At 41.9% G+C, this 14273-nt stretch overlaps 1 protein-coding gene across 1 annotated transcript in view; it reads left to right on the plus strand.

The window, feature by feature from the left end:
• asic1b (acid-sensing (proton-gated) ion channel 1b) overlaps window positions 1-14273 on the plus strand; it is a 143166-nt gene that overhangs the window by 2842 nt on the left and 126051 nt on the right. The window contains exon 2 of the mRNA XM_076096848.1: window positions 4833-5028. Within this exon, the coding sequence (XP_075952963.1) occupies window positions 4833-5028 (196 nt within the window). The remainder of the gene's footprint in view (window positions 1-4832; window positions 5029-14273) is intronic.

Here is a 14273-nt window from a genome sequence, read left to right on the forward strand (position 1 = left end):
CTGCTGTGAGTCTGTGTCCATCTGTGTCTCAGGAGGAAGCAGCAGACAATATCCACACGCTGAAGTTTATAGCTGAGCTACTATGAAGTTGACTCGCTCCACTCCAGCAGGTTCTGTACTGCAAAAATAATAATAATCGCTCTCTCAATGTGTTCTTGCAGGTTGAAGTCACACTCGGCAGTGCAGAACATTTCGAGTAAATTGCTAAATTTTTGTTTTTATTAAGTTGCAAGGGCAATTATATGATAATTAACAAAACACAAAGGACGTTTTAGAGAAGGTGCTGTTTATGTGGCGCACGCTGCTTAATTAAAAGTGTTGGATCAGCTCATGAAAGTCAGAGAAGCGAGTCTTTTGCTTACACAGTTCGCAAGCTTTCACATGTTTCCTGAGCTTGCAAACATGCTCTAAATCCACATAAGTGGGGTGAAAAGTGCCACAAAATGTAACGCTCGATAAATTTATTTGTCTCGGCAAGATCCCAGGCCCTGAGCAGGATGTTACTGGTGTAAAAAAAGTGCTTGGGAAGGGACATGGGGAGGCCAGGTCAGCCTGCAAATACAAAGAGTTTCTTCTCAAACAGATTATTCAAATGTTGCTTCATTTGCATTGATATTGTGATTGTTTATCAGAGAGAAGATTATCATTTGGGAGACATAAATCGGCGATTTAGTGTTATGTCAAGGTTTTCAAAAGCTCATTTGATCCATCGTTATACAAATTGCATGTGCTGTATTTAGCTTATCAAAAAAACACAACAACAGATATTTCTTTGGGTCCACTTCACCTCTCTGTGGCCCTAGTTTGCATTTTCATGATCTCGCCCAAAGTGGCATAATAGCTGTGTCACAGGTGCACCGTTGTTAAGATGTGATTATCAAAACTCTGCTACCAGGAATCGTGGCAGTTATTCATTTTCAAGGACGCTGCACAAACAATCCGATCCTCTGTAGTGTGTGACTTCAATTAGCGCTAATTGGATAATTACCTGAGATTATATCAAGATGTGTTCATTGTTGTGTCACGAACACGTAATACCAGCATGAACTGCTGTGGAGGAAGAATTTATTGTTATTTTTAACACTCAGTTGTTTTTTCCAACTGAGTGTTTGACGTCCTCAGGGAGTTATTTCTGTGACCACAGCCTCACTGTCAAAGTTCCCTCTGAAAGTCACCGGTTGCATTCAGTGCTCAGAGTGAGGCGGTAAAGTGATGCAGATGCTCTTTCATTCGTTTCAGTTCCCGCAAGAAAATTAAAGTGCTTGTGGCCCATAATCCAATTGAGTCATCCCCGCCCTTATGTAGCGAGTTTGCTGTGATTGCTTTAGGGAGCAGTGGCAGGGCAATATTAAAAAATCTACCCATATTATTGTGATTGTATGCGCTTCGACTAAAGCCTCCTGACTCGGGGAATCTGAGCACAGCGTCTTAAGTGCTCTCCTGGCAGCTTTGTGTTGCTTATAAGACAGAGGCTGAGGATACAATTCAATTAAGTTCAGAATACACCACAACAGGCTGTATCTTCTTATTGGAACAAAGCATGACAGTGTAGTGATTCAGTCCAAGCTGGGGACAGAGCACGGAACTAGCTTTTTTGATCAACGTTTTTCCGTCATCACCTGGCCTGTGTGATTTGACCTGACATGTTCCAGAGCCATTTCCCTAACATTCCTGCCTCCGGTCAATTGACCCTTTGCTAAGTCCCGCCCCTCGAACGCAAACTGGCCAATCATAGCGTAGCATCGGCCAGCTCCGACCATGGTCCGACAGCTATCAGGCTCGGCTCCGTATAGACTCTCATGCAAACCGCTTCAGATTTTCTACATTTTCAGGCTGTTTTCGTGGATTTCGAGCACATGGTTAAACAGTGTTATTGGGGCACATGTGATGTTAGCCTAAGAAGTTGGAAGGAGTTTCTACGTAAAGGCGTGTGGAGCTAACTTTAGCAGAGTGCTTTAGCACATCATTTGCTAGCTACTGAAGGTATACTGAATGTATACAAATGCTGCTTTTGCTTGCCAGGTGATGTGGCGGTTCACTTTTACACCGCGATCCGTAGCTTTAGCTTCTATTTGTATCTTTTAACCTGTTTTCACTGCTGAATCAGTTTGACATCCTGGATATGTCCTTCCAACACATATTGTGGGTCCTTCAGTCTGCTTCTCTCTGAAATCGCTTTTTTCGTTTTTCCAAAAATTAGATAACTAATGCAGGAAGTGCAGTTTGTGGCAGTGTGAGCTCCATGGTAGCTCTGACAGCATGCTGAAGTAGCAGCGGGGGCGGGGCTTGGCGGAGGGTCAAATTGTGCTTTACTCACTGCAATTGCTGTTGCATCTTTTGATGTGTCTGATTTAAATAAAAGTCGGTCAAAGTTTAGTGCAATGAATATAACATTCACTCAAAAATAATAACATTGTGGAAACTGGAGTCAGAGTACATCCCAATCTGTAAAGTTACTTTAATCATAAATTATAACGAGGTTCAACAACTTGAACATATTTCTAGTTATATTTATATTTGCGAGGAAATGCAATCATTTTATAGAATTTTGTGACTAGCTTCCACTTTCAGTCCACTGGAGCCATAATGCGAGTTAAAAACCAAGTTTTGAAATTCTAATTCATAAAATAATCTTCCCTTTGATGAAATATAGATAATTTGTGATAAAGTCGAGTCTGTTTGTGTTAATGTTGGATTATGTTGAGCTCTATTCAGAGTTGTTTGTCACTCCACCTAAAACCTATGCATCTCTCTTGGTAATGAAGTTCTTTACAAACAATTGAATTAAAACACCAAAGCAAGCCAGATCACACATTTACAGCTACTTTGATATTGTTTTTATTAATAGGAGAAATAGGAATTCACTGATGATACTGTTTACCAGGTATGAAAGTTAAATATTTTTACTGGAGGAGTTATGAGATGAATTATCATAGTAATTAACCGGCAATACATCTCTCATTTTCTACAAGCATTAGATCAGTCTTAGGTGCCATGTTACACCTGATCTTTGAAGTCGCAGTGGTGAGTTTGACGACAACATTGTTTGGCGTTTAATTCAACTCTTGGTCAGAACAATGGTCCCAATCTTCTCCATCACAAAACCGTTAACTCCACTCCAACGTGAAGCATGGCGGATCCCCATCTCTCTTCAGTGCTACGAGCGCAGCAGAGACGAACAGTCCTCTTTTCATATTACAGCACATGCTGTCTCCTGTGGTGAATATTCTTATTTCATTCTGTTCATTCAGGTAAACAACAGTGTAGCTGCAGTGGAACATATTACATTTCTAGTCATTTGGTTGGGACACTAGTCAAAGATATATCGCCAGTCGAATACTAAGACAGTGCTCACAACAGAAGGAATGTTATATTTCATTTTTTATTCATGGATCAACCTAAATTATTCCCATCATCAAGAGACAAAATCTTCTTCATTACTCCCGACAAAGCTTGACCTTGTGGAATTAAAAAAAATCCATTAAGATTTACCACCAATTACAGTTTGAAATAGTGCCCATATCCATGAGAAATAACTCCGCTGTCAGCTTCCACAAAGTCATCCACAGAGTTATTGTCAGGAGAGAAGGGTATGCCTTTGTCTCCCTCCGTCTCTCATGGTTTCCTACTCCGGCTTTGGCTGGTTTATATTTGCAAATGTTAATTGAGTTGTCCAACATTATTGGAATAACACAAAGTGAACCCTATTATAAACTGGCTGCTGCTCTGACATTGCACAAAAATACAGGAATTTATATCAAAACCCCCTCAGTTCACTTCTTTGCAATACTCTAATTTGGAAGAGGTGGAAGGAACGACCATCTTGTTGCTCATTTAAGAGAAGGAAACCCACCATGCAGTCTTTTACAGATCCATTCACTCTGATAGACTGTGTGTCCCATCTAATTATTCTCATAAGTGTCTGTCAGTAGGGCTTAATCTGAGCATTTCACAATTTGGAATGCTTGTACCACCGACGGCCCTTTGCACAGCAGGGGTCATCAACGGGCCGTCTTTCTCCAGGCGGGGCCACGCTAGTTAATTGAGGTTAATTTATATCTCCGAGTGACTGTGAGCAGGTGCTGGAGGTTGATGGTGCTTGTCAGGCAGAGGCATGTCATAAATTACTCTCCTGGTGTTTTTCTGTCTCTGAGTAGGCCGAACGCCTTTGTGGTTGAGTTTCAGTTTGATGTGTGTGGATGCACGCAAATGAATCATACTTTGTCATGTGTTTTAATGCGTGTCGGTGTGAAGGAAAGAGAGACGGACAAAGAGTCAGAAACAAAATGCAGCAGATGCCATGTGAAGTGTTTTGCTAAACGCTAAATAGTCTCTGTAGTGTTTTCCAGAGTGCGCAGCATCTGAAATACAGCACGGTGAACACTGTTGTGCTAACTCAGTGAAAAGGCTCTGCCACCACAGTTAATCCTAATTATTTGGCAGAATGATTAACATGATTGTGTTAAAGAAAATACTCCCAATCGTCTTGACACAATTGCTGGTCTGCCTGCCAAACTGCACTTTTTAAAAAAGTGGATTTGAGGTCCAGCTTATTCAGCGGTTGTTTGGTTGCTGAGTATTAATTTCGAACAAACTCATTTCAAAAATACCTTTTTCTTATGATTCATAGAGCAAGTTATGAAGTTTAAAAAAAAAAACTATTGCTTGTGATTTTGAGATTAAATTTGCTTCTTTGAGGAAATCGCGTAATCATATGATTGCAGTGCTGTTGTGTTGGTTTCATGCCAAAATTAGACAGGGGGGGGGGGGGTTATTGGTGCATCTATGTGTCTTCATGAATCTGCTTCCTCACCTCCTTATGTTTTGTCCAGGTATGAGATCCGGGACCCACACATGGTGGAGGAGAATGTCATGGAGGTCCTGAAGGAGAGGGCCGACTTCGTCAACTACAAGCCTCGTCCCTTCAACATGCGCGAATTCTACGACCGGACGGGCCACGACATCAAGGACATGCTGCTGTCCTGCTACTACCGGGGCATGGAGTGCAGCGCTGAAGACTTCAAAGTGGTAAGTCAGGCGCGTCCGATGGTTAAACGTCCTCCGCAGGGCCAGCTGAGGCCCGCCAAGATGGCAGGTCAGCTGAGCACGTTTGTAATACAAGTTTACAGCGTTGATTTAAGTTTATTATAACATCTGTATAATATGAACTCAATTGAGCAATCGTCGCTGAAGTTTTGCTTTTGGGGAAATGACACGGCAGGATATATAAGGCGGTGATCTGCGCAGTCAGTTCAATCTGCGGGGCTTCATCAGTCCAGGTCCCTGTGTCCCCCCCCCCTCAGGACGGGACTGAGGGCCACTGAGTATACATCTTAGATACACATGGCGAGGCTGCAAGGCCCGCAGGCTGGTCTTATTGTTTCTGGTCTACAGTCCCTGAAAGGTTGAGCGATGCTCTCATAAAAGGTTGAACCACGGTGTGTTGCTGAACCCCGGGTCAGTGCCACAACACTTGCTTTATGAGTAAGAAGCTAAAAAAACCTGTCGCTTCGGGAGATTTTCTGGGAGTGTTTGTTTTTCTCATCTATCGGATTGTACAGACATCCAGTTATTACCTGGAACTTGTGTGACCTCTAAATCAGACACGGCGGCAGTGAAAAACACTTAGGTGTCTGAAGCCGCAGCACCTGTTTATATTTATCGAGACACTGACTGCATTATTGACTTATTTTGTAGGTAACACACATGGTTGGTGATTTAATGTGTATTTTTTTTGATAATTTACAAACATTGAAAAAAAAGAGAAACTTAGCAATCCTTCCTTGTTCATTTGCTGGATCTTTGGCTTTCTTCACCATCTAAATGTGTTTGTCTGTGATTTGGTTCTGGCAATATCACGCAGTTTGTTTATCGGAGCTTGTTTGCTGAGAACGGTGCGGTGACTCAACCACACAATAAATGTTTGGGCCGTAATACGATACAATGCAATGTTTATGCTGCAGAGTTGGCTGATATTTCTGGAGTGACCCTTTCAAATTACATCATTTTTTGGTTCCTCATTTTCCATTTCCCTTGTGGTTCTTGCTGTTTTATATGAGTAAGTAAGGCAGAAGTTACTGTAATTACGACGTTATTAAAGGGAGACACCTTGTTGTGGCAGTGACATTTCTACAATGTAAAGCTCTTAACCAGTTCAACAATTAAAATGCTAAATTCATCCATGCTGAAAAGGAATTATCAATAAATACAGCAAAAGAACAGCAAAATATTGAGATGGACAAGGGCGACTCCAAAATATAGAAATGGTTAAAAGTGACTGCTGGAATATGAGACAAAAATTCATTACAAAAAACAAGAAAGAGTAAGCCCCCTTTTTTTCTTTTCTACATAACAAGGTTCAAAGGAAAAAAAGTGACTCACAATAACATGTCACACATTGCAACCAGTGGCAGCCTGCTGTGGGAGAGGGAGCTGATCCAGACGGAGCAGCTATCCAGCAGATGCTCGTGCCGGAACAGGTAGCGAGTGATGATGCCACTGTATTGATAAGGTTGATGTCTCCTGAGAATCCTGTGGTAATTGCGACCTCATACACATTTGTAAATGTCTCATAAAAAGTTCCATAGATCACTGAATATCTTCTCTTTGCATTTACTAGCAGATACGTTTCGCTTGTTTCCCAGGAAAATGCTACTTTTTTGCTTCTTCGGCGCTGCTCCTCTGCACACCATTTAGTGATGTTCTCCCTGTATTCCCTGTCTGTTTTGAAGAAGGTTATGCACACCACCAGGGCAGGGCAATATGTCCAAAATCTATCTTTCTATCCGGATACAGGTCATTTTATATCTATATAACGATGTATATATATCACGTTATAACATTGTCTTTATGAAACAACCACACGGTTTGTGTACTCTTGTGTGAACTAATTACGTGACAAATCATTTTCGTATTAAATGATCCCCCAGGCCTACCCACCACACAGACTTCCATAACAGTAACTGCATCGGGTCTTTAGATACTGAGATGTTTACACGCAAATATAACAATAGTAAATGCACGTAAAGAAAGAAAGAAAGAAAGAAAGAGAGTAACATTACAAGCAAACTGCACCTTCGGACCAGCGAACCAGTTTGATGAACAACATGCATATACTGTAGGCAGAGTGCGTCTGAAAGAAGGCAAGAATAGTCTGTCCCATTCTTACACCCTGTGACCTTTAGTGGTCCTTTTAGGTAGAATATGTCATGCTCTGAGCCCCCCCACCCCTCCCATACCCTGTAAAACCATGTAGTACAGCAGTGGTCTGAAGCCTGGGCCACATGCTGTGGCTCCTCTAATGTGCTGATGTGGCTACATTTTTTTGTAGTTAGTTGTACTTATGGCAGATGGTGCTTTGCAGGGTTTACTGTATCAGTACAGTAGTGGACCTGGATTGAACAGCTCAGCACACACTAATGGTGCAGAAAGAATTCTCAGTGCGACAGATAGAGAGAGAAAAAAATAGATATATTCGATGAATGCTCCCACCAGTCTCAACCCCAGAGCACGGAAACAGTAAAACCGCAATTAACGCTGTCGCTATAGCTCCTGCTTGTTCATGCCCAGCATCCGCAGCGTGCCCGTGGAGGACAGCCAGAGACAAATGTCTCCGTTGCAACATGGCATCAGGGAGTCCAGTTGCATCGCATGGTTTTATCAGTGTTCTGATAAATATGGAATATAACATTCAGACCGCAGCGATGGTAACGCCTAATGCAGAAAGTCTCCGATGGGATGGCGACGATCCGCAATGTAACACCGTCTACTGCTCTGATGGAGGAATGGAGGAGGTTGGATAGAATTGATTTCACATTGTTTCCAGGTTCACGTTCAGGTGTTGAGTCCACCATTATCCGATCAGAGGCACAGTCCTTGTCAGAGGCCAACGTTATTATCAATTAACGGTCACTGCCCTAATACCCAGTGGGACGCAGTGCCATATATCCAATCTTCAGTCATTACTGCTGTAAGTGTTACAGATTAGTAACTCGTGTATCTCCGACCCTCCTCTCTTCCTCTCATTGTGTCCCTGCCTCCTCTTTCTCCTTGGGAAAGACTTTTGCTAATTAGGAATGCAGAAGGTTTGCCTTGCTCTTTTAGCTCAGCTGATACCAAAGAACAGCGGGAAAGAAACATTACCCTCAATTAATATTGATAGGCGACCTACAGCTTCTAAACCGTAGCTCGAGGAGATAATAAGAAAACACTAAAAAGTGAGTGAAATACGAGGCGGATAACTTGATTTTTTTTGCGTTTAATTAAAGCAACACATACGTCGACACATGGAGGAATCACAGAATCAGTAAAAAAAACAAAAAACGCAGACAATAGGTTGAGTTATTTCATTTTGAACACCTCAAGACACCCACGTCTGACTTCAGTCACCGGGGAAACCTCTGACGGACTGATCATTTCACAAAACTGAAGCTAAGGGTGTTGGCAGAGAGAGAGAGAGAGAGAGAGAGAGAGAGAGAGAGAGAGAGAGAGAGAGAGAGAGAGAGAGCGCGCGCACATGAAGGAGAAAATGAGAAGAGGCACAGATAGATGTCCAGGTAACAACAAAGTCCTCGTTAAGAAACCGAACATAATGGTCGAGTGCTGCAGAGACACATAACAGCAGCCGTCATAGCGGCAGCAGCAGCACTATCGGTGGACACACATGTTTCTTCTCATTTTACCTCTCAGAGAATGCAGAGCGGGACTCTATCTCCCGTCTCCAGCTGCCCAATTGTTTGCCCAAACACAATGAAGTATGGCAGCTCAACAGGTCTCTCCTTTCCACTCTTATATTTTTTGTCAAAAAATAAAATGTCAGCTTCTATGCAAATGTTTCGAAGGAAATAATAATAGTGTAGGTCATAGTGGTATTTGGACAATATCTCAGCCTGTCTTTGGAGGATCATTACAATTGCAGTTTAGTTTTCTTCATGTGCCTGCTGATGGTTAGTTCACTTGTTTGTCTGTCTCCTTGTGAAGGCCGTGCACTCCAACACTACTCCAATAGTTACTTTTCATATTCTGCTTTCTTTGTTAACAGCGTGATGTGTCCTGCTGCTGCACTCACAGGGATGATGAGTTGTCAGCCATTTGAGGAAAGTAGCAATCTTGGGAGATTTGCGGACATCAGAGTGCAATTTCAGAAATTAAATTTAAGTTGACATTTTAATACATTTTAAACTTCATTAAATTGAGAAAGCATAGATCGATACAACTGACTTTGAACACATATTGCAAAACTTCAATAGTGTTGATGTTAGCTTCAATACAGTTTAGCAAATAGCTTGGTGGAATTATTTGTAATATTAGTTTAAGTTTAAATGATTGCTATGTTAGACATTTTTAAACATTGAATAAACATTTTTATTCATTTCATAGTTCCCATTTAGCCTGTTTCGTCTCCCTGTCAAGTCTTTCTTAAATATGATTCTCTCTTTTGTTAGTTACTGTTAATATTGCCCGTAGACGTGTACGGAGGATGATGTCTTTCTTCCATGTTTGCAGGGACTGTATTTCACTGCTGAGCCGCGGCGGAAGGATACTGGTAGTCGAGTGTAGGCTCTGCGCTGGGGCCAGCTGGAGGCATGCGATATCTCATCTTAATTCCTGATGTAATCTAATTTAATTATATTAGCCATTAAATCCGTTTCCTCATCAACTATTTTTTGAGACCGCTCACCTTTGTTCCACCCTTTATTGTTCATTGCTATTCCGGTCCGTCGATGTTTTTTTCTGCCGTTCTTTTTGGCTGAACAATTCCCACCACTTCCCCTCTGGAGGATAAATCAATCAATTTGCTATTACTGTAGAACTCAAAGACGCAGATCAATTAGGTTGTTGCTGAGTAATGGATGCGTCCCTAATGAAAAACACGCCTTCTCTTTGAGTGTGACGAGGCCAGTGGCTCACTCTGACACAGTCCTGTCTCCAACTCTCATCTGTCACATCATATATTCAACTGTGGGGTAATAAGAATTTGTTGATGCGTCCTAAATATATTTTCAACCAGCTAAGATCCTGAATCAAGTTACATTTTTCCACTGAACACACATGTATGGTGTAGTGCTTTGTCCTCTGATGTACCTCCACAGCCCGGTCATCGCCACCACGTTCTTCATGTCTTCTTTTGAATGTTTTCTTTCACTAGAACGCTATTGCATGTCTGAAAATAGATATTGTGTCAAGCCAAAGTGTTTCTGCTCCAGTAGGTTTCGGTTAGCGTCCATTTGCACTAGCACTTGGATGTTTCTGCTAATCGTTCTGTACTTTCAGCTTGAAACCTTATTGTCCTGCTTGCTAACTCATTTTCACACACTCTCATTCGCAACACATGATGTTAAGGTGACTCAGGTTGGTGCAATCAGTCAATTGTTATTGGTAGTTTATCGGTTATTGTAAAAGGGGCGCTCAAGATCAGCCTCACACCAATTTCTACTTCTGTTTGTCATATATGCATGTGTTAGTGTGTGTGTGTGTGTATGTTTTGCGTCTGTGTATTTATAAAATTGGCCAAATTTGATAGCTTATTTCATTTCCTGAAATTACTTTTTTAATGATAAAAACATACAAAACACACAGAAACAACATGTTTTCTTTTTCTTACACTATATCGGATACATTATTTGTTTAGTTGGTTATTGTGATGATTCTGGCAATGATAAACATTTTATATTGGCATGTGTTGGAACTATGAAGTCAGTAATTATTGTCCACCCGGGGCGGTTTGACAGCACTCTGCTCCTCATTACCTAGTTTATGTCGATTTTTTTTCTTCACCAGGGAAGAAGGAATGATATCAGGCTTAGACCTGACAGGGCTTTTGGAAAAGCCTCGCATATCCTCCTTCCCCCCCCCCCCCACAGACACAAAATGGCACCTTTTACCTGACCTCTTAGTTTAATTTTTAATTGCACAATGATTTGACAGACATAGTTTTCTGATGTGCGATGTGCAGGGGGGGAAGAAAGGTGAGGGAAAGAGGAGAGGAAACGCAGATGAAGGCAAATTTAGATCTGAGAATCCATTTATTGCACGGGAGACTATCACTGCTCCTATACCCAAACAATATGTTTAACAATGAATTGGATGGGGAATGAAATGGGGGTGGGATGAGAGAAATAAAGAGAGGGAGAGAACTTTAATCCTTTAAAAAAAGGAAAAATCAATTATAAACACTATGGCAGAGATCAGAGGCAACGTGAGAGAGCAGGAGAAAGTGGAGTGAAATAAGAATGTCGGTGTGTGCCAGCAGGGGGGTCTCTGTTTGTTCTCTGGGCCGGTGGTGCCAGGCAGCCAGTGGGAACGGGAGGAAGGAGGAAAGAGGTGGGGATTGATGGACGCCGAGGGAGACCAGCGGCGCTGATCTGAATGAGAAGCAGGCTCTGAGCTCTCTGTGCGACGGTCCTCCCCACGTGCACATAGTGTGTAAAGCCCTCAGCTCGCTCCACTCCACCGGACAGACAACGGATGTATGGTTCACATTCTGCAGACGCTCTTTGTGATTATTCACACGGCACTGGCAGGAGGCACACTGCTGCATTAGTCAGCTAATTACCGTCCAGAGTCACATTAGCTGAGCTGACTTTTTTTTTTTTAATTCTTATTCCCCTTTCCATCATTTTTGTAATGTAGTAATTTTATAGCAAACCTGGTACATTTGCCTTGGTACATTACATTTGGTAAATTGCATTCTTCCCTCGAGTTCATTAGCACCGTTGAATTCATAAAAGATAAACTACTGGGAAATGTGATTAATGGTTTTGGCATTTAAAAGTTGATTCTGATATTAATAGCAGCCGCTGATTGATGAACGTGTGAAGAGTATGTGCTGTTTCCAGACATTGCATGATGTCTCTTTTTTGCCTTAACTGTATTATTAAATATGACACATGTGAAGGTGAGTGACATTCCACAGACGACAGGGTACCGACGCTGTCGTCTTGTGCTCCAGCGTCTGACGGAGCGAAAAGAGCAGTTGGAACACCACGAGGTCCCCAGGGGACGGTGTGTTTTCTTCTCACCAGCCGTGGTCTTGATTGTTTTTTTTCCTTTGTCTCTCGGGTACATCCACTACCTTTAAAGTACCCTGGCAACTTCCTTTTGACTTTTTTTTTTTCCAATTCAATGGGGCTTCAAAGTAAGAAATGAACAGTTGGTTGTATTCTTGTAACCGATTAGAAAAACTAATGATTTGTTTCATTTTAAAAAGTCTGATTTGTATTCCGAACACACTGATGTGTGTGAGCTTGTAGGGAGGCACTTACATGTAGCCCGGGGCGATGCTGCATCTCCTTAATTCTTGCGCTTTTATTGACGTCGAGGTAATCTTGGAATTACTCCTAAAAGTGGTTGCCATAGCACCTGAACTGCTATGGTGTTTTTTTATTAACTTAATTAACTTTTCTCTCCCTCTTGACTCTTACAGGTGAGGAACAGGAGGTGGGCTAATCCTCTGTTTGACTCACGGAATGTGGAAGTGTCTTGGGTCACGATATCTTAAAAAATCAAGTTGCACATTTCAGAGTATAACAAAGATTTTCTTTACAAGCAACTGACATTGAAAAAGTGAGTCCACACACTGAGTCCATAATCTTGCATTGTTTCTACACTTTTCGTTGACTACGTCTGTGATTTCCTCCCTCGGATGTGATACGATGATCTTGTTTGGATGGGTTTGCAGCACCCGCACTCACGTGTCAGTCCGTCAACGATGTGAAATGAACGCTTTGGATTCCTTCCTGATGAAAGTACTGTAGAGACTTGTCAATCAACCTCTGTGTGTCCTTGATATCATCTGTTCACCCACCATGGCCTGAAGGCAACAGCTCAGCCATTGTTCACTGCGTTTGTTTTCAGCGTTTTGATAGAAAGTTTCAGAGTTGCAACCTTGTGAAAATGGAGCATTGACGGGATTCAGAAATTCTCTAGAAATAGGACAAAAGTGGTTTGAAATTTCCAAAGCAATCCGTTAAAAAACATTGTTGTTTGTAGATAACGATCTTTGAGACTATTTGTATATATGTCTTCTCTAAAAATACTTGGACACAGAGCGGACCTCCCAACACTGAGTGTGTTTAAGACCTCATCCGTGCGCTCTCTGAGTGTCACTTTTGAATGTTTGATTAACAATATAGTGTAATTGGGGATATATAGTTTCTAAAATTCTAACCTCTTTAACACCACTGGTGCTACATGCTACATTTTCCTTACCTAACCCTCCTCACCTTCATCACGCCAGCAGCGGGCGGTTGGGGAAGGGATTTTTAAAAGCATCAGAAATCATTTACAGACAGCTGAGTGTACAGTTCACGCCAGCATAGTTCACTGTGCGCAGACCTCAGAACGGTGCAGGCAGCATATTCACGCAGTCCATCTAATTTATGGCTCTATTCAGTATCAAATATGTGGTTATGTGGGCGTGTGTGTGTGTGTGTGTGTGTGTGTGTGTATGTGCGAACAGGGCACACTCAGTAAAAGCTCCAAATTAAATATCCAGATGCAAGAGCTTCTGCTATTCAGTAACATGCTGACCTGCAACTCTGTTGGTTAAACCTCCCAAAAGCAAAGTTCATGGTCTCCATTTTTTATCTCTTTAGCCTGCACATCAAAAAAGTTTGTAATAAACTCAACTGGAACTCCTGCTGTTTCCCTAGTGATTGTGTTTGTGTATAGCATGCATCATCTGTGTTTTTGAATTTGTGTTTGATATCTAACATTATAAATCCGTACATATTATTTCCTAATTCACTAATAATCTTGAGTTTGCATTTGTCATACAGGCAAAGAAAGGGCATCTATGTAATGCTGCAACTTTTGGCCACTGCAGCATTTCTCTTTTAATATGGGAAAGTCATTTTGTCCTAATGCCAGACTGACAGTTCCAATGGATGTGCCAGGCCTTGGTTACAAATCAGTAGATGGGAGGTGGCAGCAGAGTGGACCCAGCAAAAATGCAGCCGCCGCACCCCTTATTCTGTCACGGAGTTTATGCTCCTGTTTACCAGAGGAGCCAACAGCTGGGCCGATAAGTACTGAGATTATTGTTTATGAAAGGAGGCGGGAAGGGTTGAAGCTGATACATTATCTAAACAGCAGAGACGAGTGTCTCAATCCACTCACGCAACCTGGGAGTCTGCCAGTTTATCTGACCCTGTGTCTTAGTAACCGTAAACAGCAGAATATTTTCCCAGGAACATCTCATTTCACCGTGTGAGTGGTTGAAAGAGCAATAAGAGACTCATTTGTTGCCTTGATAAATGAAAGTCCAACAAGCG

This window comes from Anarhichas minor, unplaced genomic scaffold (assembly GCF_050575085.1).
Source record: "Anarhichas minor isolate MPS153535 unplaced genomic scaffold, ASM5057508v1 ptg000023l, whole genome shotgun sequence".
Taxonomy (NCBI): Eukaryota; Metazoa; Chordata; class Actinopteri; order Perciformes; family Anarhichadidae; genus Anarhichas; species Anarhichas minor.